At 54.9% G+C, this 26,137-nt stretch overlaps 1 protein-coding gene across 1 annotated transcript in view; it reads right to left on the bottom strand.

Moving 5' to 3' along the window:
• Positions 1-8,140: 8,140 nt before the first annotated feature.
• The window catches only part of LOC122547681 (sodium/potassium/calcium exchanger 3-like), a 161,102-nt gene continuing 143,105 nt past the window's right edge, over positions 8,141-26,137 (bottom strand). The window contains exons 15-16 of the mRNA XM_087983563.1: positions 24,856-24,921; positions 8,141-9,910 (exon numbers count right to left, since the gene is read on the bottom strand). Of these exons, the coding sequence (XP_087839689.1) occupies positions 9,767-9,910; positions 24,856-24,921 (210 nt within the window). The 3' untranslated portion in view covers positions 8,141-9,766. The remainder of the gene's footprint in view (positions 9,911-24,855; positions 24,922-26,137) is intronic.

Genomic DNA, 26,137 nt, shown 5'->3' with positions numbered 1-26,137 from the left:
CACATTCTCTCACTCACACACACACACATTCTCTCACTCACACACTCTCTCACTCACACACACTCACTCAGACACGCACACTCACTCTCTCACACACACACTCTCTCACACACACACACTCTCTCTCACACACACTCACTCAGACACGCACACTCACTCTCTCACACACACACACTCTCTCACTCACACACTCACTCACACACACTCTCATTCACACACACACACACTCTCTCTCAGACACGCACACTCACTCTCTCACTCACACACACACTCACTCTCTCACTCACACACACTCTCTCACTCACACACACTCACTCAGACACGCACACTCACTCTTTCACTCACACACACACTCTCTCACACACACACTCTCACTCACACACACACTCTCACTCACACACACACTCTCTCTCACACACACACTCACACACACACTCTCACACACACACTCACTCACACACACACTCTCACTCACACACACACACTCACTCAGACACGCACACTCACTCTCTCACTCACACACACTCACTCTCTCACTCACACACACACTCTCACTCACACACACTCACTCAGACACACACACTCACTCTCTCTCACACACACACTCTCACTCACACACTCTCACTCACACACACACTCTCTCTCACACACACTCACTCAGACACGCACACTCACTCTCTCTCATACACACACTCTCTCACTCACACACACTCACTCACACACACACTCTCTCACTCACACATACTCACTCAGACACGCACACTCACTCTCTCACACACAAACTCTCACTCACACACACACACTCTCTCACACACACGCACTCTCTCAGACATGCACACTCACTCTCTCACTCACACACACTCACTCACACACACTCTCTCACTCACACACACACACTCTCTCACACACACGCACTCTCTCAGACATGCAAACTCACTCTCTCACTCACACACACACTCACTCACTCACACACACTCTCTCACTCACACACACACTCACTCAGACACGCACACTCTCTCACACACGCACACTCACTCACACACACTCACTCACACACGCACACTCACACACGCACTCACTCAGACACGCACATTCACTCTCTCACACACACACACTCTCTCACTCACACACACACTCTCTCTCACACACACTCAGACACGCACACTCACTCTCACTCACACACATACTCTCTCACTCAGACACGCACACTCACTCTCTCACTCACACACACACACTCACTCAGACACGCACACTCACTCTCTCACTCACACTCACTCAGACACGCACACTCACTCTCTCATTGAGACACATGCAACGAGACACACGCTCACTCACACTCAGACACACACACTCCCACTCAGACAAACACTCAGACACAGAGACACACACACACACTCACTCTCTCACTCAGACACACACACTCACTCTCTCACTCAGATACACTCACACTCTCACTCAGACACACACACTCACTCACACACACACTCACTCAGACACACACTCACTCTCTCACTCACACACTCTCTCTCACTCAGACATTCACACTCAGACACACACTCTCTCACTCAGACACACACACTCACTCCCTCACTCAGACACACAGACTCACTCAGACACTCACACTCAGACACACACTCACTCTCTCAGGCACAGAGACACACTCACTCTCTCACTCAGACACTCACACTCAGACACACACTCATTCTCTCTCACAGACACAGAGACACACAGACACACTCACTCACTCACACTCTCACTCACACACAATCTCTCACTCAGACACACTCAGACACACACTCAGTCACTCAGACATAGAGAGACAGACACACTCTCTCACTCACACACTCACTCTCTCACTCACACTCTCTCACTCAGGCACAGAGACACACTCACTCTCTCACTCACACTATCACTCAGAGACACACACTCTCACTCAGACACAGAGACACACAGACACACTCTCTCACTCAGACACACTCACTCTCTCACTCACACTCACTCAGACACACTCACTCACTCTCACGCAGACACACACACTCACTCACTCAGACACAGAGACACACTCACTCACTCACACTCTCTCACTCAGAGACACACACACACTCTCTCACTCACTCTCCCACTCACAGAGACACACACTCAGACCTACATTCACTCTCTCACTCAGACACACACTCACATAGACACACTCACTCATAGTCTCTCTCACTCACACACACACACACTCAACTCTCTCACACACTCATGCTCTCTCTCTCACACACACTCTCTCATTCAACACACTCTCTCACACTCTCTCACTCAGACACAGGCACACACAACACACTCACTCATTCTCTCTCAGTCAGACACACACACTCACTCTCAGACACACACTCACTCACTCTCACTCTCTCCCACTCTCACACACTCCACTCTCACTCAGACACACTCACTCACACTCTCACTCACACACCCATTCACACACTCATCACGCACAGACTCACACGCTTGCACACTCACTCACAATCAGTCACACACTCACTCACACTCACAGGTGAGATGCCGGAAAACTGGAGGTTGGCAAACGTGGTGCCACTGTTTAAGAAGGGTGGTAAAGACAAGCCAGGGAACTATAGACCGGTGAGCCTGACCTCAGTTGTGGGCAAGTTGTTGGAGGGAATCCTGAGGGACAGGATGTACATGTATTTGGAAAGGCAAGGACTGATTCGGGATAGTCAACATGGCTTTGTGCGCGGGAAAACATGTCTCTCAGACTTGATTGAGATTTTGAAGAAGTAACAAAGAGGATTGATGAGGACATGGTGGATCTGATCTATATGGGCTTCAGTAAGCCGTTCGACAAGGTTCCCCATGGGAGACTGGTTAGCAAGGTTAGATCTCACGGAATACAGGGAGAACTAGCCATTCGGACACAGAACTGGCTCAAAGATAGAAGCCAGAGGGTGGTGGTGGAGGGTTGTTTTTCAGACTGGAGGCCTGTGACCAGTGCAGTGCCACAAGGATCGGTGCTGGGCCCTCTACTTTTTGTCATTTACATAAATGATTTGGATGCGAGCATAAGAGGTACAGTTAGTAAGTTTGCAGATGACACCAAAATTAGAGGTGTAGTGGACAGCGAAGAGGGTTACCTCAGATTACAACAGGATCTGGACCAGATGGGCCAATGGGCTGAGAAGTGGCAGATGGAGTTTAATTCAGATAAATGCGAGGTGCTGCATTTTGGGAAAGCAAATCTTAGCAGGACTTATACACTTAATGGTAAGGTCCTAGGGAGTGTTGCTGAACAAAGAGACCTTGGAGTGCAGGTTCATAGCTCCTTGAAAGTGGAGTCGCAGGTAGATAGGATAGTGAAGAAGGTGTTTGGTATGCTTTCCTTTATTGGTCAGAGTATTGAGTACAGGAGTTGGGAGGTCATGTTGCAGCTGTACAGGACATTGGTTAGGCCACTGTTGGAATATTGCGTGCAATTCTGGTCTCCTTCCTATCGGAAAGATGTTGTGAAACTTGAAAGGGTTCAGAAAAGATTTACAAGGATGTTGCCAGGGTTGGACGGTTTGAGCTACAGGGAGAGGCTGAACAGGCTGGGGCTGTTTTCCCTGGAGCGTCGGAGGCTGAGGGGTGACCTTATAAAGGTTTATAAAATCATGAGGGGCCTGGATAGGGTAAATAGGCAAGGTCTTTTCCCTGCGGTCGGGGAGTCCAGAACTAGAGGGGCATAGGTTTAGGGTGAGAGGGGAAAGATATAAAAGAGACCTAAGGGGCAACTTTTTCACACAGAGGGTGGTACGTGTATGGAATGAGCTGCCAGAGGAAGTGGTGGAGGCTGGTACAATGACAACATTTATGAGGCATTTGGATGGGTATATGAATAGGAAAGGTTTGGAGGGATATGGGCCGGGCGCTGGCAGGTGGGACTAGATTGGGTTGGGATATCTGGGTCAGCATGGACAGGTTGGACCGAAGGGACTGATTCCATGCTGTTCATCTCTATGACTCTCTGACTTACTCACACACGCACCCACCCACTCACCTACTCACTCACACACATCCACACACTCACACACACATCCACACACTCACACACACATCCACGCACTCACACACACATCCACCCACTCACACACACACACATCCACCCACTCACACACACACACATCCACCCACTCACACACACACACATCCACACACTCACACACACATCCACACACTCACACACACATCCACGCACTCACACACACATCCACCCACTCACACACACACACATCCACACACTCACACACACATCCACACACTCACACACACATCCACGCACTCACACACACATCCACCCACTCACACACACACACATCCACCCACTCACACACACACACATCCACACACTCACACACACATCCACACACTCACACACACATCCACGCACTCAGACACACATCCACGCACTCAGACACACATCCACCCACTCACACACACACACATCCACCCACTCACACACACATCCACTCACTCACACACACATCCACCCACCCACTCACACACACACACATCCACCCACTCACACACACACACATCCACACACACACACACACATCCACACACACACACACACATCCACTCACTCACACACACACACATCCACTCACTCACACACACATCCACCCACTCACACACACACACACATCCACCCACTCACACACACACACACACATCCACCCACTCACACACACACATCCACTCACTCACAGTCACACACATCCACTCACTCACACAAACACATCCACTCGCTCACACACACACATCCACCCGCTCACACACACACATCCACCCACTCACACACACACACACATCCACCCACTCACACACACACACATCCACTCACACACACATCCACTCACTCACTCACACACACACATCCACGCACACACACACATCCACTCACACACACACACATCCACCCACTCACACACACACACATCCACCCACTCACACACACACACACATCCACTCACTCACACACACACACATCCACTCACTCACACACACATCCACCCACCCACTCACACACACACATCCACTCACTCACACACACACACATCCACCCACACACTCACACACACTTCCACCCGCTCACACACACACATCCACCCACTCACACACACACATCCACCCACTCACACGCACACACACATCCACTCACTCACACACACACACATCCACCCACACACTCACACACACTTCCACCCGCTCACACACACACATCCACCCACTCACACACACACATCCACCCACTCACACGCACACACACATCCACTCACTCACACACACACACATCCACCCACTCACTCACACACACACACATCCACCCACTCACACACACACACATCCACCCACTCACACACACACACACATCCACCCACTCACACACACACACATCCACCCACTCACACACACACACACACACACACACATCCACTCACTCACACACACACACATCCACCCACTCACACACACACACATCCACCCACTCACACACACACACACACACACACACATCCACTCACTCACACACACACACATCCACCCACTCACACACACACACATCCACCCACTCACACACACACACACACATCCACCCACTCACACACACACACATCCACCCACTCACACGCACACACACACATCCACCCACACACGCACACACACACACATCCACCCACTCACACACACACACATCCACCCACTCAATCACACACACACACATCCACCCACTCACTCACACACATCCACCCACTCACTCACACACTTCCACCCGCTCACACACACACATCCACCCACTCACACACACACATCCACCCACTCACACGCACACACACACATCCACTCACTCACACACACACACACATCCACCCACTCACTCACACACACACACATCCACCCACTCACACACACACACATCCACCCACTCACACACACACACATCCACCCACTCACACACACACACACACACATCCACCCACTCACACACACACACATCCACTCACACACACATCCACCCACTCACACACACACACACCCACCCACTCACTCACACACACTTCCACCCGCTCACACACACACACTTCCACCCGCTCACACACACACATCCACCCACTCACACGCACACACACACACACACATCCACTCACTCACACACACATCCACCCACTCACTCACACACATCCACCCACTCACACACACACACATCCACCCACTCACACACACACACTTCCACCCGCTCTCACACACACATCCACCCACTCACACACACACATCCAGTCACTCACACACACACACACATCCACTCACACACACACACACATCCACTCACACACACACATCCACCCACTCACACACACACATCCACTCACACACACACATCCACCCACTCACACACACACATCCACTCACACACACACACAAATCCACCCACTCACACACACACACACATCCACCCACTCACACACACACATCCACTCACACACACACACACCCACCCACTCACACACACACATCCACTCACACACACACACACATCCACCCACTCACACACACATATCCACTCACACACACACACACCCACCCACTCACACACACACATCCACTCACACATCCACCCACTCACACACACACACACATCCACCCACTCACACACACACATCCACTCACACACACACACACATCCACCCACTCGCACACACACTCACACACATCCACCCACTCACACACACACACACACACATCCACCCACTCACACACACACACACATCCACCCACTCGCACACACACTCACACACATCCACCCACTCACACACACACACACATCCACCCGCTCACACACACACATCCACTCACACACATCCACCCACTCACACACACACACATCCACTCACACACACATATCCACTCACACACACACACATCCACTCACTCACACACACACACATCCACTCACACACACATATCCACTCACACACACACACATCCACCCACTCACACACACACATATCCACCCGCTCACACACACACACATCCACCCACTCACACACACACAGATCCACCCGCTCACACACACACACATCCACCCACTCACACACACACACATCCACCCACTCACACACACACATCCACCCACTCACTCACACACACATCCACACACACACACACATCCACCCGCTCAGACACACACACACATCCACCCGCTCACACACACACACACATCCACTCACTCACACACACACACACATCCACTCACACACACACACATCCACCCACTCACACACACACACATCCACTCACTCACACACACACATCCACTCACACACACACACACATCCACCCACTCACACACACATCCACCCACTCACACACACACACATCCACCCACTCACACACACACACACACACATCCACCCACTCACACACACACATCCACTCACACACACACATCCACCCACTCACACACATCCACTCACTCACACACACACATCCACCCGCTCAGACACACACACACATCCTCCCGCTCACACACACACACACATCCACTCACACACACACATCCACTCACACACACACACACATCCACCCGCTCACACACACACACACACACACACACACATCCACTCACACACACACACACATCCACTCACTCACACACACACATCCACCCACTCACTCAGTCACACTCTCAATCTCACACACACACCCTCACACACTCAGTCACACACTCAGTCACACACACAGTCACACACACAGTCACTCACACTCACTCACTCACATCGTCAGAACCACAGGGACACACTCCCTCCTTTACACAGAGAGTAATGTCCACATTGACCCTTGAGCAGTAACTATTCTCTCCACACCCTCCTTGGCTCAGGGCTGTTGGAGATGTCCCCCACTGCTCTCTGAGGGGTTCTTAACACAATAACAGCTGTTCCCTTACACACTCATCTACACCCTCTGGGCCTGGGGGACAGCTGGGATCATTGGCACTGGAGAGAGGGCCAACCTGAGGCCATGGGGGTGGCTGGGGGAGAGGGAAATGGAAGAGCAAATTCTTGGAGGAGTTAGTGATTGGAGAATAACAGACAGTACATCCTGATTGTTGACATCGCTGCTTCTAAAAATACAGAAATCAGAATTCCACTGACACCGAAACATTAAGAAATACAGGCAGCGTTGGCAGATCGCACAGTGGTACAGAGATTCATTCAAACACAGCACATTAGACACTCAACCCAGCTCCCTGCGCAGACACAACTATCTCACCCTCAGTGTGTCCCAACCTTTCCAAACATCAGCATTTGATTCCAAACTCACCCCCAACAATACCGAACCACCCGACTGCCCACTGTCCCCCCATCAGACACTCCCAGGGACAGGGACAGCACGGGGTTAGATACAGAGTAAAGCTCCCTCTACACTGTCCCCCCCATCAGACACTCCCAGGACAGGGACAGCACGGGGTTAGATACAGAGTAAAGCTCCCTGTACACTGTCCCCCCCCCCCATCAGACACTCCCAGAACAGGGACAGCACGGGGTTAGATACAGAGTAAAGCTCCCTCTACACTGTCCCCCCCATCAGACACTCCCAGGACAGGGACAGCACAGGGTTAGATACAGAGTAAAGCTCCCTCTACACTGTCCCCCCATCAAACACTCCCAGGACAGGGACAGCACGGGGTTAGATACAGAGTAAAGCTCCCTCTGCACTGTTCCCCCCATCAAACACTCCCCAGGGACAGGGACAGCATGGGGTTAGATACAGAGTAAAGCTCCCTCTACACTGTCCCCCCATCAAACACTCCCAGGACAGGGACAGCACGGGGTTAGATACAGAGTAAAGCTCCCTCTACACTGTCCCCCCCCATCAAACACTCCCAGGACAGGGACAGCACGGAGTTAGATACAGAGTAAAGCTCCCTCTACACTGTCCCCCCCATCAAACACTCCCAGGACAGGGACAGCACGGGGTTAGATACAGAGTAAAGCTCCCTCTACACTGTCCCCCCCCATCAAACACTCCCAGGGACAGGGACAGCGGGGGGTTAGATACAGAGTAAAGCTCCCTCTACACTGTCCCCCCATCAAACACTCCCAGGGATAGGGACAGCACGGGGTTAGATACAGAGTAAAGCTCCCTCTACACTGTCCCCCCCCCATCAAACACTCCCAGGGACAGGGACAGCGGGGGGTTAGATACAGAGTAAAGCTCCCTCTACACCGTCCCCCCATCAAACACTCCCAGGGATAGGGACAGCACGGGGTTAGATACAGAGTAAAGCTCCCTCTGCACTGTCCCCCATCAAACACTCCCAGGACAGGGACAGCACGGGGTTAGATACAGAGTAAAGCTCCCTCTACACCGTCCCCCCATCAAACACGGAGACAGGGACAGCACGGGGTTAGATACAGAGTAAAGCTCCCTCTACACCGTCCCCCCATCAAACACGGAGACAGGGATTGGCAGAATTCCTGGGAATTCCTTGTCGAGTGGATCCAGGCGGAATGGGGACTGATGTTGATGGGTGGGTGAGTGTTGTGGATCTCTGGATGCTGGTGGATCAGTTCCGCTTCGGTGTCGTGTGATCGGATTATCCTCTGGATCCTGTCTCGGTGCCCTCTTGCCGAAGTGCGGTGAGGTTAATGGGAGGGGCCGGTGGACCTCGGTCTGTCCCCCTCGGTGTCTGTACTGAGGGTCAGGGTTCCCTCGCCTCGCCTCCATCTCACTGACAGCTCAGGAGATTCACCTCCAGAAACACATTCAGCTCAATCAGGATGGAGAGACACAGGAAGACAGCGTAAAGCAGCAAAGGTCCAACTCCCAGCCTCCGGTTCAACTTCCAGCCATTCCAGTGAATTCCCAACACCTGGAAAAGAGAGGGACTACAAGTGAGACACAGAGAGAGAGGGAGGGAGATAGGGAGAGAGAGGGAGGGAGATAGGGAGAGAGAGGGAGGGAGATAGGGAGAGAGAGGGAGGGAGAGGGAGTGAGAGGGAGGGAGATAGGGAGAGAGAGGGAGGGAGATAGGGAGAGAGAGGGAGGGAGAGGGAGTGAGAGGGAGGGAGATAGGGAGTGAGAGGGAGAGAGGGAGGGAGAGGGAGTGAGAGGGAGGGAGATAGGGAGAGAGAGGGAGGGAGATAGGGAGAGAGAGGGAGGGAGAGGGAGTGAGAGGGAGGGAGATAGGGAGTGAGAGGGAGGGAGATAGGGAGAGAGAGGGAGGGAGATAGGGAGAGAGAGGGAGGGAGGTAGGGAGAGTATATGAGACAGAGAAAGAGAGGGACACACAGACTCATCCAATGAAGAAAGGTGCAAAATGGGGGAATGCAGGGAGGATCTGTGTGTCTGTGTCTGTGTGTCTGTGTGTGTGTGTATAGGTGTGTGTGTGTACTCTGTGTGTGTGTGTCTGTGTTTGTGTATATGTGTGTGTGTGTACTCTGTGTGTGTGTCTGTGTTTGTGTATATGTGTGTGTGGGTGGGTGGGTGTGGGTAGGTGGGTGGGTGAGTGTGAGTAGATGTGTGTGTGGGTGGGTGTCGGTGTGTACGTCTGTGTGTAGGTGTGTGTGTGTCTGTGTGTGTGTATAGGTGTGTGTGTCTATGTGTATATAGGTGTGTGTGTGTGGGTGAGTGCGTGGGTGTGAGTAGGTGTGTGTGTGGGTGGGTGTGAGTAGGTGTGTGTGTGGGTGGGTGGGTGTGAGTAGGTATGTGTATGTGTGTGGGTGGGCGTGTGTGAGTAGGATTGTATGTGGGTGGGTGAGAGTAGGTGTGTGTGTGGGTAGGTGTGAGTAGGTGTGTGTGTGGGTGGATGGGTGTGTGTGTGGGTGGATGGGTGTGTGTGTAGGTGGGTGTGTGTGTGTAGGTGGGTGGGTGTGAGTAGGTGTGTGTGTGTGGGTGGGTGTGAGTAGGTGTGTGTGTGGGTGGGTGTGAGTAGGTGTGTGTGGGTGGGTGTGAGTAGGTGTGTGTGTGGGTGGGTGTGAGTAGGTGTGTGTGTGGGTGGATGGGTGTGTGTGGGTGGATGGGTGTGTGTAGGTGGGTGGGTGTGAGTAGGTGTGTGTGTGTGGGTGGGTGTGAGTAGGTGTGTGTGTGGGTGGGTGTGAGTAGGTGTGTGTGGGTGGGTGTGAGTAGGTGTGTGTGGGGGTGGGTGTGAGTAGGTGTGTGTGTGGGTGGGTGTGAGTGTGTGGGTGTGTGTGTGGGTGGGTGTGAGTAGGTGTGTGTGTGGGTGCGTATGTGCGTGTGTGGGTGGGTGTGAGTAGGTGTGTGTATGTGGGTGGGTGGGTGTGAGTAGGTAGTGTGTGTGGGTGGGTGTGAGTAGGTGTGGGTGTGTGTGTGGGTGGGTGTGTGTGAGTAGGTGTGTGTATGTGGGTGGGTGTAAGTAGGAGTGTGTGTGGGTGAGCGTGAGTAGGTGTGTGTATGTGGGTGGGTTGGTGTGAGTAGGTGTGTGGGGGTGGGTGTGAGTAGGTGTGTGTGTGGGTAGGTGTGAGTAGGTGTGTGTGTGGGTGGGTGGGTGTGAGTAGGTGTGTATGTGAGTGGGTGTGAGTACGTGTGTGTGTGGGTAGGTGTGAGTAGGTGTGTGGGTGGGTGGGTGTGAGTAGGTGTGTATGTGGGTGGGTGTGAGTAGGTGTGTGTGTGGGGTGTGTGTGTGTGTGTAGGTGGGTGGGTGTGAGTAGGTGTGTGTCTGTGGGTGGGTGTGAGTAGGTGTGAGTGTGTAGGTGTGAGTGTGTGTTTGTGGGTGGGTGTGAGTAGGTGTGGGTGGGTGGGTGTGAGTGTGTGTGGGGGTGGGTGTGTGTGGGTAGGTGTGTGTGTATATGGGTGGGTGTGTGCGTGTGTGGGTGGGTGTGAATAGGTGTGTGTGTGGGTGGGTGTGAGTAGGTGTGTGTGTGGGTGGGTGTGAGTGTGTGTGTGGGTGGGTGTGAGTAAGTGAGTGGGTGGGTGGGAGTGAGCGGGTGTGTGTGAGTAGGTATGTGTGTATAGGTGTGTGTGTGGGTGGATGGGTGTGTGTGTGGGTGGGTGTGAGTAGGTGTGTGTGGGTGGGTGTGAGTAGGTGTGTGTGAGGGTGGGTGTGAGTAGGTGTGTGTGTGGGTGGGTGTGAGTGTGTGGGTGTGTGTGTGGGTGGGTGTGAGTAGGTGTGTGTGTGGGTGCGTATGTGCGTGTGTGGGTGGGTGTGAATAGGTGTGTGTATGTGGGTGGGTGGGTGTGAGTAGGTAGTGTGTGTGGGTGGGTGTGAGTAGGTGTGGGTGTGTGTGTGAGTGGCTGTGTGTGAGTAGGTGTGTGTATGTGGGTGGGTGGGTGTAAGTAGGAGTGTGTGTGGGTGAGCGTGAGTAGGTGTGTGTATGTGGGTGGGTGGGTGTGAGTAGGTGTGTGGGGGTGGGTGTGAGTAGGTGTGTGTGGGTAGGTGTGAGTAGGTGTGTGTGTGGGTGGGTGGGTGTGAGTAGGTGTGTATGTGAGTGGGTGTGAGTACGTGTGTGTGTGGGTAGGTGTGAGTAGGTGTGTGGGTGGGTGTGAGTAGGTGTGTATGTGGGTGGGTGTGAGTAGGTGTGTGTGTGGGGTGTGTGTGTGTGTGTAGGTGGGTGGGTGTGAGTAGGTGTGTGTCTGTGGGTGTGTGTGAGTAGGTGTGAGTGTGGGGTGTGTGTGTGTGTAGGTGGGTGGGTGTGAGTAGGTGTGTGTCTGTGGGTGGGTGTGAGTAGGTGTGAGTGTGTAGGTGTGAGTGTGTGTTTGTGGGTGGGTGTGAGTAGGTGTGGGTGGGTGGGTGTGAGTGTGTGTGGGGGTGGGTATGTGTGGATAGGTGTGTGTGTATATGGGTGGGTGTGTGGGTGTGTGGGTGGGTGTGAATAGGTGTGTGTGTGGGTGGGTGTGAGTAGGTGTGTGTGTGGGTGGGTGTGAGTAGGTGTGTGTGGGTGGGTGTGAATAGGTGTGTGTGTGGGTGGGTGTGAGTAGGTGTGTGTGTGGGTGGGTGTGAGTGTGTGTGTGGGTGGGTGTGAGTAAGTGAGTGGGTGGGTGGGAGTGAGCGGGTGTGTGTGAGTATGTATGTGTGTATAGGTGTGTGTGTGGGTGGATGGGTGTGTGTGTGGGTGGGTGTGAGTAGGTGTGTGTGGGTGGGTGTGAGTAGGTGTGTGTGAGGGTGGGTGTGAGTAGGTGTGTGTGTGGGTGGGTGTGAGTGTGTGGGTGTGTGTGTGGGTGGGTGTGAGTAGGTGTGTGTGTGGGTGCGTATGTGCGTGTGTGGGTGAGTGTGAATAGGTGTGTGTATGTGGGTGGGTGTGAGTAGGTAGTGTGTGTGGGTGGGTGTGAGTAGGTGTGGGTGTGTGTGTGGGTGGCTGTGTGTGAGTAGGTGTGTGTATGTGGGTGGGTGGGTGTAAGTAGGAGTGTGTGTGGGTGAGCGTGAGTAGGTGTGTGTATGTGGGTGGGTGGGTGTGAGTAGGTGTGTGGGGGTGGGTGTGAGTAGGTGTGTGTGGGTAGGTGTGAGTAGGTGTGTGTGTGGGTGGGTGGGTGTGAGTAGGTGTGTATGTGAGTGGGTGTGAGTACGTGTGTGTGTGGGTAGGTGTGAGTAGGTGTGTGGGTGGGTGGGTGTGAGTAGGTGTGTATGTGGGTGGGTGTGAGTAGGTGTGTGTGTGGGGTGGGTGGGTGTGAGTAGGTGTGTGTCTGTGGGTGGGTGTGAGTAGGTGTGAGTGTGTAGGTGTGAGTGTGTGTTTGTGGGTGGGTGTGAGTAGGTGTGGGTGGGTGGGTGTGAGTGTGTGTGGGGGTGGGTGTGTGTGGGTAGGTGTGTGTGTATATGGGTGGGTGTGTGCGTGTGTGGGTGGGTGTGAATAGGTGTGTGTGTGGGTGGGTGTGAGTAGGTGTGTGTGTGGGGTGTGTGTGTGTGTGTAGGTGGGTGGGTGTGAGTAGGTGTGTGTCTGTGGGTGGGTGTGAGTAGGTGTGAGTGTGTAGGTGTGAGTGTGTGTTTGTGGGTGGGTGTGAGTAGGTGTGGGTGGGTGGGTGTGAGTGTGTGTGGGGGTGGGTATGTGTGGATAGGTGTGTGTGTATATGGGTGGGTGTGTGCGTGTGTGGGTGGGTGTGAATAGGTGTGTGTGTGGGTGGGTGTGAGTAGGTGTGTGTGTGGGTGGGTGTGAGTAGGTGTGTGTGGGTGGGTGTGAGTGTGTGTGTGGGTGGGTGTGAGTAAGTGAGTGGGTGGGTGGGTGTGAGCGGGTGTGTGTGAGTAGGTATGTGTGTATAGGTGTGTGTGTGGGTGGATGGGTGTGTGTGTGGGTGGGTGTGAGTAGGTGTGTGTGGGTGGGTGTGAGTAGGTGTGTGTGGGGGTTGGTGTGAGTAGGTATGTGTGTGGGTGGGTGTGAGTGTGTGGGTGTGTGGGTGGGTGTGAGTAGGTGTGTGTGTGGGTGCGTATGTGCGTGTGTGGGTGGGTGTGAGTAGGTGTGTGTATGTGGGTGGGTGGGTGTGAGTAGGTAGTGTGTGTGGGTGGGTGTGAGTAGGTGTGGGTGTGTGTGTGGGTGGGTGTGTGTGAGTAGGTGTGTGTATGTGGGTGGGTGGGTGTAAGTAGGAGTGTGTGTGGGTGAGCGTGAGTAGGTGTGTGTGTGTGGGTGGGTGGGTGTGAGTAGGTGTGTGGGGGTGGGTGTGAGTAGGTGTGTGTGTGGGTAGGTGTGAGTAGGTGTGTGTGTGGGTGGGTGGGTGTGAGTAGGTGTGTATGTGAGTGGGTGTGAGTACGTGTGTGTGTGGGTAGGTGTGAGTAGGTGTGTGGGTGGGTGGGTGTGAGTAGGTGTGTATGTGGGTGGGTGTGAGTAGGTGCGTGTGTGGGGTGTGTGTGTGTGTGTAGGTGGGTGGGTGTGAGTAGGTGTGTGTCTGTGGGTGGGTGTGAGTAGGTGTGAGTGTGTAGGTGTGAGTGTGTGTTTGTGGGTGGGTGTGAGTAGGTGTGGGTGGGTGGGTGTGAGTGTGTGTGGGGGTGGGTGTGTGTGGGTAGGTGTGTGTGTATATGGGTGGGTGTGTGCGTGTGTGGGTGGGTGTGAATAGGTGTGTGTGTGGGTGGGTGTGAGTAGGTGTGTGTGTGGGTGGGTGTGAGTAGGTGTGTGTGGGTGGGTGTGAGTAGGTGTGTGTGGGTGGGTGTGAGTAAGTGAGTGGGTGGGTGGGTGTGAGTAAGTGTGTGTGGGTGGGTGGGTGGGTATGAGTAAGGGTGTGTGTGGGGTTGGGTGGGTGAGTGTAGGTGTGCGTGTGGGTGGGTGTGAATAGGTATGTGTGTGTGGGTTGGTGTGAGTAGGTGTGTGGGTGTGAGTAGGTGTGGGTGTGTGTATGGGTTGGTGTGAGTAGGTGTGTGTGGGATGGTGTGTGGGTAGGTGAGTGTGTGGGTGGGTGTGAGTAGGTGTGGGTGTGGGTGGGTGGGTGTGGGTAGGTGAGTGGGTGGGTGGGTGTGAGTAGGGTGTGTGTGGGTGGGGATGAGTAGGTGTGTGTGTGTGGGTGGATGTGAGTAGGTGTGTGTGTGTCGGCTGGTGTGAGTAGGTGTGTCTGTGGGTGTGAGTAGGTGCGTGTGTGGGGGTAGGTGTAAGTAGGTGTGTGTGTGGGTGGGTGGGTGTGTGTGGGTGTGAGTAAGTGTGTGTGTGGGTGGGTGGGTGTGAGTAGGAGTGTGTGTGTGGTTGAGCGTGAGTAGGTGTGTGTATGTGGGTGGGTGGGTGTGAGTAGGTGTGTGGGGGTGGGTGTGAGTAGGTGTGTGTGTGGGTAGGTGTGTATGTGGGTGGGTGGGTGTGAGTAGGTGTGTATGTGAGTGGGTGTGAGTACGTGTGTGTGTGGGTAGGTGTGAGTAGGTGTGTGGGTGGGTGGGTGTGAGTAGGTGTGTATGTGGGTGGGTGTGAGTAGGTGTGTGTGTGGGGTGTGTGTGTGTGTGTAGGTGGGTGTGAGTAGGTGGGTGTCTGTGGGTGGGTGTGAGTAGGTGTGAGTGTGTAGGTGTGAGTGTGTGTTTGTGGGTGGGTGGGAGTAGGTGTGGGTGGGTGGGTGTGAGTGTGTGTGGGGGTGGGTGTGTGTGGGTAGGTGTGTGTGTATATGGGTGGGTGTGTGCGTGTGTGGGTGGGTGTGAATAGGTGTGTGTGTGGGTGGGTGTGAGTAGGTGTGTGTGGGTGGGTGTGAGTGTGTGTGTGGGTGGGTGTGAGTAAGTGAGTGGGTGGGTGGGTGTGAGCGGGTGTGTGTGAGTAGGTATGTGTGTATAGGTGTGTGTGTGGGTGGATGGGTGTGTGTGTGGGTGGGTGTGAGTAGGTGTGTGTGGGTGGGTGTGAGTAGGTGTGTGTGTGGGTGGGTGTGAGTGTGTGGGTGTGTGGGTGGCTGTGTGTGAGTAGGTGTGTGTATGTGGGTGGGTGGGTGTAAGTAGGAGTGTGTGTGGGTGAGCGTGAGTAGGTGTGTGTATGTGGGTGGGTGGGTGTGAGTAGGTGTGTGGGGGTGGGTGTGAGTAGGTGTGTGTGGGTAGGTGTGAGTAGGTGTGTGTGTGGGTGGGTGGGTGTGAGTAGGTGTGTATGTGAGTGGGTGTGAGTACGTGTGTGTGTGGGTAGGTGTGAGTAGGTGTGTGGGTGGGTGGGTGTGAGTAGGTGTGTATGTGGGTGGGTGTGAATAGGTGTGTGTGTGGGGTGTGTGTGTGTGTGTAGGTGGGTGGGTGTGAGTAGGTGTGTGTCTGTGGTTGGGTGTGAGTAGGTGTGAGTGTGTAGGTGTGAGTGTGTGTTTGTGGGTGGGTGTGAGTAGGTGTGTGTGTGGGTGGCTGTGTGTGAGTAGGTGTGTGTATGTGGGTGGGTGGGTGTAAGTAGGAGTGTGTGTGGGTGAGCGTGAGTAGGTGTGTGTATGTGGGTGGGTGGGTGTGAGTAGGTGTGAGTGTGTAGGTGTGAGTGTGTGTGTGTGGGTGGGTGTGAGTAGGTGTGTGTGTGGGTGGCTGTGTGTGAGTAGGTGTGTGTATGTGGGTGGGTGAGTGTAAGTAGGAGTGTGTGTGGGGAGCGTGAGTAGGTGTGTGTATGTGGGTGGGTGGGTGTGAGTAGGTGTGTGGGGGTGGGTGTGAGTAGGTGTGTGTGGGTAGGTGTGAGTAGGTGTGTGTGTGGGTGGGTGGGTGTGAGTAGGTGTGTATGTGAGTGGGTGTGAGTACGTGTGTGTGTGGGTAGGTGTGAGTAGGTGTGTGGGTGGGTGGGTGTGAGTAGGTGTGTATGTGGGTGGGTGTGAATAGGTGTGTGTGTGGGGTGTGTGTGTGTGTGTAGGTGGGTGGGTGTGAGTAGGTGTGTGTCTGTGGTTGGGTGTGAGTAGGTGTGAGTGTGTAGGTGTGAGTGTGTGTTTGTGGGTGGGTGTGAGTAGGTGTGGGTGGGTGGGTGTGAGTGTGTGTGGGGGTGGGTGTGTGTGGGTAGGTGTGTGTGTATATGGGTGGGTGTGTGCGTGTGTGGGTGGGTGTGAATAGGTGTGTGTGTGGGTGGGTGTGAATAGGTGTGTGTGTGGGTGGGTGTGAGTAGATGTGTGTGGGTGGGTGTGAGTGTGTGTGTGGGTGTGAGTAAGTGAGTGGGTGGGTGGGTGTGAGTAAGTGTGTGTGGGTGGGTGGGTGTGTGTAGGTGTGTGTGTGGGTATGAGTAGGGGTGTGTGTGGGGTTGGGTGGGTGAGTGTAGGTGTGCGTGTGGGTGGGTGTGAATAGGTATGTGTGTGTGGGTTGGTGTGAGTAGGTGTGTGGGTGTGAGTAGGTGTGGGTGTGTGTATGGGTTGGTGTGAGTAGGTGTGTGTGGGATGGTGTGTGTGAGTAGGTGTGTGTGTGTAGGTGGGTGTGGGTAGGTGAGTGTGTGGGTGGGTGTGAGTAGGTGTGGGTGTGGGTGGGTGGGTGTGGGTAGGTGAGTGGGTGGGTGGGTGTGAGTAGGTGTGTGGGTGTGAGTAGGTGTGTGTGTGTGGGTGGATGTGAGTAGGTGTGTGTGTGTTGGTTGGTGTGAGTAGGTGTGTCTGTGGGTGTGAGTAAGTGCGTGTGTGGGGGTAGGTGTAAGTAGGTGTGTGTGTGGGTGGGTGGGTGTGTGTGGGTGTGAGTAAGTGTGTGTGTGGGTGGGTGTGATTAGGTGTGTGCGTGTGGGTGAATGGGTGTGAGTAGGTGTGTGTATGTGGGTGGGTGGGTGTGAGTAGGTATGTGAGTGGGTGTGAGTAGGTGTGTGTGTGTGGGTGGGTGTGAGTAGGAGTGTGTGTGTGGTTTTGCGTGAGTAGGTGTGTTTGTGGGTGGGCGTGAGCAAGTGTGTATGTGGGTGGGTGTAAGTATGTGTGTGTGGGTGGGTGTGAGTAGGTTTGTGTGCGAGTGGGTGTGCGTGAGTAGGTGTGTGTAGGTGGGTGTGAGTAGGTGTGTGTTAGTGGGTGTGAGTAGGAGTGTGTGTGAGTAGGTGTGTGTGGGTTGGTGTGAGTAGCGGGGTGTGTGTGTGTGTGGTTGGGTGTGAGTACGTGGGTGGGTGTATGTAGGTGCGTCTGTGTGGGTGGGTGTGAGTAGGTGCGTGCGTGTGGGTGGATGTGAGTAGGTGTGTAGGTGTGTGGGTGGGTGTGAGTAGGTGTGAAGGTATGTGGGTGGGTGTGAGTAGGTGTGCGCATGTGGGTGGGTGGGTGTGAATGAGTAGGTATGTGTGTGGGTTGGTGGGAGTGAGTAGGTGTGTCTGTGGGTGTGTGTAGGTGCGTGTGTGTGTATGGGTAGGTGTGAGTAGGTGTGTGTGTGGGTGGGTGTGTGTTGGTGTGTGTGGGTGGGTGTGAGTAGGTGTGTGTAGGTGTGTGTGGGTGGGTGTGAGTAGGTGTGAGGTGTGGGTGGGTCTGTGTGTGTGTGGGTGGGTGTGAGTAGGTATGTGTTTGGATGGGTGTGTGGGTGGGTGTGAGTAGGTGTGTGGGTGGGTGTGTGTGTGGGTGGGTGTGAGTAGGTGTGTGTGTGTGGGTGGGTGTGAGTAGGTGTGTGGGTGGGTGTGAGTAGGAGTGCATGTGTGGGTGAGCGTGAGTAGGTGTGTGTGTGGGTGGGTGGGTGTGAGTAGGTGTGTGTGTGTGGGTGGGTGTGAGTAGGTGTGTGTTTTGGTGGATGTATGTGAGTAGGTGTGTGTATGTGTATGTGTGTGGGTGGGTGTGAGTAGGTGTGTGTGTGGGTGGGTGTGAGTAGGAGTGTGGGTGGGTGGGTGTGAGTAGGAGTGCGTGTGTGGGTGAGCGTGAGTAGGTGTGTGTGTGGGTGGGTGGGTGTGAGTAGGTCTGTGTGTGGGTGGGTGTGAGTAGGTGTGTGTGTGGGTGTGTGTGTGTGAGAAGGTATGTGTATGTGGGTGGGTGGGTGTGAGTAGGTTGGTGGGTGAGTGTGATTAGGTTTGTGGGTGGGTGGGTGTAGGTGTGTGTGGGTGGGTGTGAGCAGGTGTGTGTGGGAGGGTGTGAGTAAGTGTGTGTATAGGTGCGTGTGTGTGGGTAGGTGTGAGTAGGTGTGAGTGGGTGGGTGTGAGTAGGTGTGTGTGTGTGTGGGTGTGAGTAGGTGTGTATGTAGGTGCGTGTGTATGGGTGGGTGTGAGTAGGTGTGCGTGTGGGTGGGTGTGAGCAGGTATGTGTGTGGGTGGGTGGTTGTGAGTAGGTGTGTGTGGGTGGGTGGGTGTGAGTAGGTGTGTGGGTGGGTGAGAGTAGGTGTGTATGTAGGTGCATGTGTGTGGGTAGGTGTGAGTAGGTGTGTGTGTGGGTGGGTGTGAGTAGGTGTGTGTGTGGGTGGATGGGTGTGAGTAGGTGTGTGGTTGGGTGTGTGTGTGTAGGTGTGTGTGCGTGAGTGTGAGTAGGTGTGTATGTGAGTGGGTGTGAGTACGTGTGTGTGTGGGTAGGTGTGAGTAGGTGTGTGGGTGGGTGGGTGTGAGTAGGTGTGTATGTGGGTGGGTGTGAATAGGTGTGTGTGTGGGGTGTGTGTGTGTGTAGGTGGGTGGGTGTGAGTAGGTGTGTGTCTGTGGTTGGGTGTGAGTAGGTGTGAGTGTGTAGGTGTGAGTGTGTGTTTGTGGGTGGGTGTGAGTAGGTGTGTGTGTGGGTGGCTGTGTGTGAGTAGGTGTGTGTATGTGGGTGGGTGGGTGTAAGTAGGAGTGTGTGTGGGTGAGCGTGAGTAGGTGTGTGTATGTGGGTGGGTGGGTGTGAGTAGGTGTGAGTGTGTAGGTGTGAGTGTGTGTGTGTGGGTGGGTGTGAGTAGGTGTGTGTGTGGGTGGCTGTGTGTGAGTAGGTGTGTGTATGTGGGTGGGTGGGTGTAAGTAGGAGTGTGTGTGGGTGAGCGTGAGTAGGTGTGTGTATGTGGGTGGGTGGGTGTGAGTAGGTGTGTGGGGGTGGGTGTGAGTAGGTGTGTGTGGGTAGGTGTGAGTAGGTGTGTGTGTGGGTGGGTGGGTGTGAGTAGGTGTGTATGTGAGTGGGTGTGAGTACGTGTGTGTGTGGGTAGGTGTGAGTAGGTGTGTGGGTGGGTGGGTGTGAGTAGGTGTGTATGTGGGTGGGTGTGAATAGGTGTGTGTGTGGGGTGTGTGTGTGTGTGTAGGTGGGTGGGTGTGAGTAGGTGTGTGTCTGTGGTTGGGTGTGAGTAGGTGTGAGTGTGTAGGTGTGAGTGTGTGTTTGTGGGTGGGTGTGAGTAGGTGTGGGTGGGTGGGTGTGAGTGTGTGTGGGGGTGGGTGTGTGTGGGTAGGTGTGTGTGTATATGGGTGGGTGTGTGCGTGTGTGGGTGGGTGTGAATAGGTGTGTGTGTGGGTGGGTGTGAGTAGGTGTGTGTGTGGGTGGGTGTGAGTAGGTGTGTGTGGGTGGGTGTGAGTGTGTGTGTGGGTGGGTGTGAGTAAGTGAGTGGGTGGGTGGGTGTGAGCGGGTGTGTGTGAGTAGGTATGTGTGTATAGGTGTGTGGGGGTGGGTGTGAGTAGGTGTGTGTGGGTGGGTGTGAGTAGGTGTGTGTGGGTGGGTGTGAGTAGGTGTGTGTGGGGGTTGGTGTGAGTAGGTATGTGTGTGGGTGGGTGTGAGTGTGTGGGTGTGTGTGTGGGTGGGTGTGAGTAGGTGTGTGTGTGGGTGCATATGTGCGTGTGTGGGTGGGTGTGAGTAGGTGTGTGTATGTGGGTGGGTGGGTGTGAGTAGGTAGTGTGTGTGGGTGGGTGTGAGTAGGTGTGGGTGTGTGTGTGGGTGGGTGTGTGTGAGTAGGTGTGTGTATGTGGGTGGGTGGGTGTAAGTAGGAGTGTGTGTGGGTGAGCGTGAGTAGGTGTGTGTATGTGGGTGGGTGGGTGTGAGTAGGTGTGTGGGGGTGGGTGTGAGTAGGTGTGTGTGTGGGTGGGTGGGTGTGAGTAGGTGTGTATGTGAGTGGGTATGAGTACGTGTGTGTGTGGGTAGGTGTGAGTAGGTGTGTGGGTGGGTGGGTGTGAGTAGGTGTGTGTGTGGGTGGGTGTGAGTAGGTGTGTGTGTGGGTGGGTGTGAGTAGGTGTGTGTGTGGGGTGTGTGTGTGTGTGTAGGTGTGTGTCTGTGGGTGGGTGTGAGTAGGTGTGAGTGTGTAGGTGTGAGTGTGTGTTTGTGGGTGGGTGTGAGTAGGTGTGGGTGGGTGGGTGTGAGTGTGTGTGGGGGTGGGTGTGTGTGGGTAGGTGTGTGTGTATATGGGTGGGTGTGTGCGTGTGTGGGTGGGTGTGAATAGGTGTGTGTGTGGGTGGGTGTGAGTAGGTGTGTGTGTGGGTGGGTGTGAGTAGGTGTGTGTGGGTGGGTGTGAGTGTGTGTGTGGGTGGGTGTGAGTAAGTGAGTGGGTGGGTGGGTGTGAGTAAGTGTGTGTGGGTGGGTGGGTGTGTGTAGGTGTGTGTGTGGGTATGAGTAGGGGTGTGTGTGGGGTTGGGTGGGTGAGTGTAGGTGTGCGTGTGGGTGGGTGTGAATAGGTATGTGTGTGTGGGTTGGTGTGAGTAGGTGTGTGGGTGTGAGTAGGTGTGGGTGTGTGTATGGGTTGGTGTGAGTAGGTGTGTGTGGGATGGTGTGTGTGAGTAGGTGTGTGTGTGTAGGTGGGTGTGGGTAGGTGAGTGTGTGGGTGGGTGTGAGTAGGTGTGGGTGTGGGTGGGTGGGTGTGGGTAGGTGAGTGGGTGGGTGGGTGGGTGTGAGTAGGTGTGTGGGTGGGTGGGTGTGAGTAGGTGTGTGTGTGTGGGTGGATGTGAGTAGGTGTGTGTGTGTTGGTTGGTGTGAGTAGGTGTGTCTGTGGGTGTGAGTAAGTGCGTGTGTGGGGGTAGGTGTAAGTAGGTGTGTGTGTGGGTGGGTGGGTGTGTGTGGGTGTGAGTAAGTGTGTGTGTGGGTGGGTGTGATTAGGTGTGTGCGTGTGGGTGAATGGGTGTGAGTAGGTGTGTGAGTGGGTGTGAGTAGGTGTGTGTGTGTGGGTGGGTGTGAGTAGGAGTGTGTGTGTGGTTTTGCGTGAGTAGGTGTGTTTGTGGGTGGGCGTGAGCAAGTGTGTATGTGGGTGGGTGTAAGTATGTGTGTGTGGGTGGGTGTGAGTAGGTTTGTGTGCGAGTGGGTGTGCGTGAGTAGGTGTGTGTAGGTGGGTGTGAGTAGGTGTGTGTTAGTGGGTGTGAGTAGGAGTGTGTGTGAGTAGGTGTGTGTGGGTTGGTGTGAGTAGCGGGGTGTGTGTGTGTGTGTGGTTGGGTGTGAGTACGTGGGTGGGTGTATGTAGGTGCGTCTGTGTGGGTGGGTGTGAGTAGGTGCGTGCGTGTGGGTGGATGTGAGTAGGTGTGTAGGTGTGTGGGTGGGTGTGAGTAGGTGTGAAGGTATGTGGGTGGGTGTGAGTAGGTGTGCGCATGTGGGTGGGTGGGTGTGAATGAGTAGGTATGTGTGTGGGTTGGTGGGAGTGAGTAGGTGTGTCTGTGGGTGTGTGTAGGTGCGTGTGTGTATGGGTAGGTGTGAGTAGGTGTGTGTGTGGGTGGGTGTGTGTTGGTGTGTGTGGGTGGGTGTGAGTAGGTGTGTGTAGGTGTGTGTGGGTGGGTGTGAGTAGGTGTGAGGTGTGGGTGGGTCTGTGTGTGTGTGGGTGGGTGTGAGTAGGTATGTGTTTGGATGGGTGTGTGGGTGGGTGTGAGTAGGTGTGTGGGTGGGTGTGTGTGTGGGTGGGTGTGAGTAGGTGTGTGTGTGTGGGTGGGTGTGAGTAGGTGTGTGGGTGGGTGTGAGTAGGAGTGCATGTGTGGGTGAGCGTGAGTAGGTGTGTGTGTGGGTGGGTGGGTGAGTAGGTGTGTGTGTGTGGGTGGGTGTGAGTAGGTGTGTGTTTTGGTGGATGTATGTGAGTAGGTGTGTGTATGTGTATGTGTGTGGGTGGGTGTGAGTAGGTGTGTGTGTGGGTGGGTGTGAGTAGGAGTGTGGGTGGGTGGGTGTGAGTAGGAGTGCGTGTGTGGGTGAGCGTGAGTAGGTGTGTGTGTGGGTGGGTGGGTGTGAGTAGGTCTGTGTGTGGGTGGGTGTGAGTAGGTGTGTGTGTGGGTGTGTGTGTGTGAGAAGGTATGTGTATGTGTGTGGGTGGGTGGGTGTGAGTAGGTTGGTGGGTGAGTGTGATTAGGTTTGTGGGTGGGTGGGTGTAGGTGTGTGTGGGTGGGTGTGAGCAGGTGTGTGTGGGAGGGTGTGAGTAAGTGTGTGTATAGGTGCGTGTGTGTGGGTAGGTGTGAGTAGGTGTGAGTGGGTGGGTGTGAGTAGGTGTGTGTGTGGGTGGGTGTGAGTAGGTGTGTGTGCGGGTGGGTGTGAGCAGGTATGTGTGTGGGTGGGTGGGTGTGAGTAGGTGTGTGTGGGTGGGTGGGTGTGAGTAGGTGTGTGGGTGGGTGAGAGTAGGTGTGTATGTAGGTGCGTGTGTGTGGGTAGGTGTGAGTAGGTGTGTGTGTGGGTGGGTGTGAGTAGGTGTGTGTGTGTGGGTGTATGGGTGTGAGTAGGTGTGTGGTTGGGTGTGTGTGTGTGTGTAGGTGTGTGTGCGTGAGTGTGAGTAGGTGTGTGTATGTGGGTGGGTGGGTGTGAGTAGGAGTGTGTGTGGGTGGGTGGGTGTGAGTTGGTGAGTGTGTGGTTGGGTGTGAGTAGGTGTTTGTGTGGGTGGGTGGGTGTGAGTAGGTGTGTGTGTGGGGTGGGTGTGTGTGAGTAGGTGTGTGGGTGGGTGTGAGTAGGTGTGTGTGTAGGTGTGAGTGTGTGAGGGTGTGAGTAGGTGTGTATGTGTGTGGGTGGGTGTGAGTAGGTGTGTGTGTGTGTACATGTGTGTGGGTAGGTGTGAGTAGGTGTGTGTGTGGGTGTGCGTGAGTAGGTGTGTGGGTGGGTGAGAGTAGGTGTGTATGTAGGTGTGTGTGTGTGGGTGGGTGGGTGTGAGTAGGTGTGTGTGTGGGTGGGTGGGTGTGAGTAGGTGTGTGTGGGGGTGTGGGGGTGTGGGTGGGTGGGTGAGTGGGGGGGTGCAAGTAGGTGTGTGTGGGTGGGTGTGTGTGAATAGGAGTGTGTGTGTCGGTGTGAGTAGGTGGGTGTGAGTAGGAGTGTGTGTACGGGTGTGTGTGGGTGGGTATGAGTAGGTGTGTATGTGTGTTGGTGGGTGGGTGTGAGTACTCTCACACACACAGACACAAACTGGACTCTCACACACACTAGACATGGACGGACACACACACTGTACTCTCACACAGACACACTGTACACACACACAGTGCTCACATACAGCAACACACACACACACACATACACAGTACACACGGACACACACAGACACACTGTACACACACACAGTGCTCACATACAGCAACACACACATACACACATACACAGTACACACGGACACACACAGACACACTGTACACACACACAGTGCTCACATACAGCAACACACACACACACACAGACAAACTCGATGACCATGCAGAAAGAAAGGGGAAGAAAATTGACGCTCACCATCAGGGAGACCGAGGCTAGAAGCAGAATCACAGAATAAACAATCCCCTTACTGTTTATCACCACCTGCCAGCAAGAGATACACATTTCAGTTCAGCACAGAGGAGGGGGCACTGTCGGAGGGTCAGTGCTGAGGGAGTGGGCACTGTCAGAGGGTCAGTGCTGTGGGAGCGGGCAGTCGGAGGGTCAGTGCTGAGGGAGTGGGCACTGTCGGAGGGTCAGTGCTGAGGGAGTGGGCACTGTCAGAGGGTCAGTGCTGAGGGAGTGGGCACTGTCGGAGGGTCAATGCTGAGGGAGTGGGCACTGTCAGAGGGTCAGTGCTGAGGGAGTGGGCACTGTGGGAGGGTCAGTGCTGAGGGAGTGGGCACTGTCGGAGGGTCAATGCTGAGGGAGTGGGCACTGTCGGAGGGTCAGTGCTGAGGGAGTGGGCACTGTTGGAGGGTCAGTGCTGAGGGAGTGGGCACTGTCAGAGGGACAGTGCTGTGGGAGCGGGCAGTCGGAGGGTCAATGCTGAGGGAGTGGGCACTGTCGGAGGGTCAGTGCTGAGGGAGTGGGCACTGTCGGAGGGTCAGTGCTGAGGGAGCGGCCACAGTCGGAGGGTCAGCGCTGAAGGAGTGGGCACTGTCGGAGGGTCAGTGCTGAGGGAGCGGGCACTGTCGGAGGGTCAGTGCTGAGCGAGCGGGCACTGTCGGAGGGTCAGTGCTGAGGGAGTGGGCACTGTCGGAGGGTCAGTGCTGAGGGAGCAGGCACTGTCGGAGGGTCAGTGCTGAGCGAGCGGGCACTGTCGGAGGGTCAGTGCTGAGGGAGTGGGCACTGTCGGAGGGTCAGTGCTGAGGGAGCAGGCACTGTCGGAGGGTCAGTTCTGAGGGAGTGGGCACTGTCGGAGGGTCAGTGCTGAGGGAGCAGGCACTGTCGGAGGGTCAGTGCTGAGCGAGCGGGCACTGTCGGAGGGTCAGCGCTGAGGGAGCGGGCACTGTCGGAGGGTCAGTGCTGAGCGAGCGGGCACTGTCGGAGGGTCAGTGCTGAGGGAGCAGGCACTGTCGGAGGGTCAGTGCTGAGGGAGCGGGCACTGTCGGAGGGTCAGTGCCGAGGGGACACTCTGAGTGATGCCGGAGCCTGCACTTTCGGAAGGATACCCAGGCCCTTGGAGAGGACGCGGAGGGAGGTCTCCGGGAATGGGAGCAGGGAGGAGGGTCCGCAGTGAACGAGGAGAGGGAGAGAGAGAGAGAGAGAGAGAGAGAGACGCTGGAACCGTCCCCCTCGGAGCGGGGAAGGTTCGCTG

Source organism: Chiloscyllium plagiosum, unplaced genomic scaffold (genome assembly GCF_037043375.1).
Source record: "Chiloscyllium plagiosum isolate Xiang-an unplaced genomic scaffold, Cpla_swu_hap1 HiC_scaffold_46, whole genome shotgun sequence".
NCBI lineage: Eukaryota > Metazoa > Chordata > Chondrichthyes > Orectolobiformes > Hemiscylliidae > Chiloscyllium > Chiloscyllium plagiosum.
This window is presented reverse-complemented; position numbering and strand designations above follow the sequence as displayed.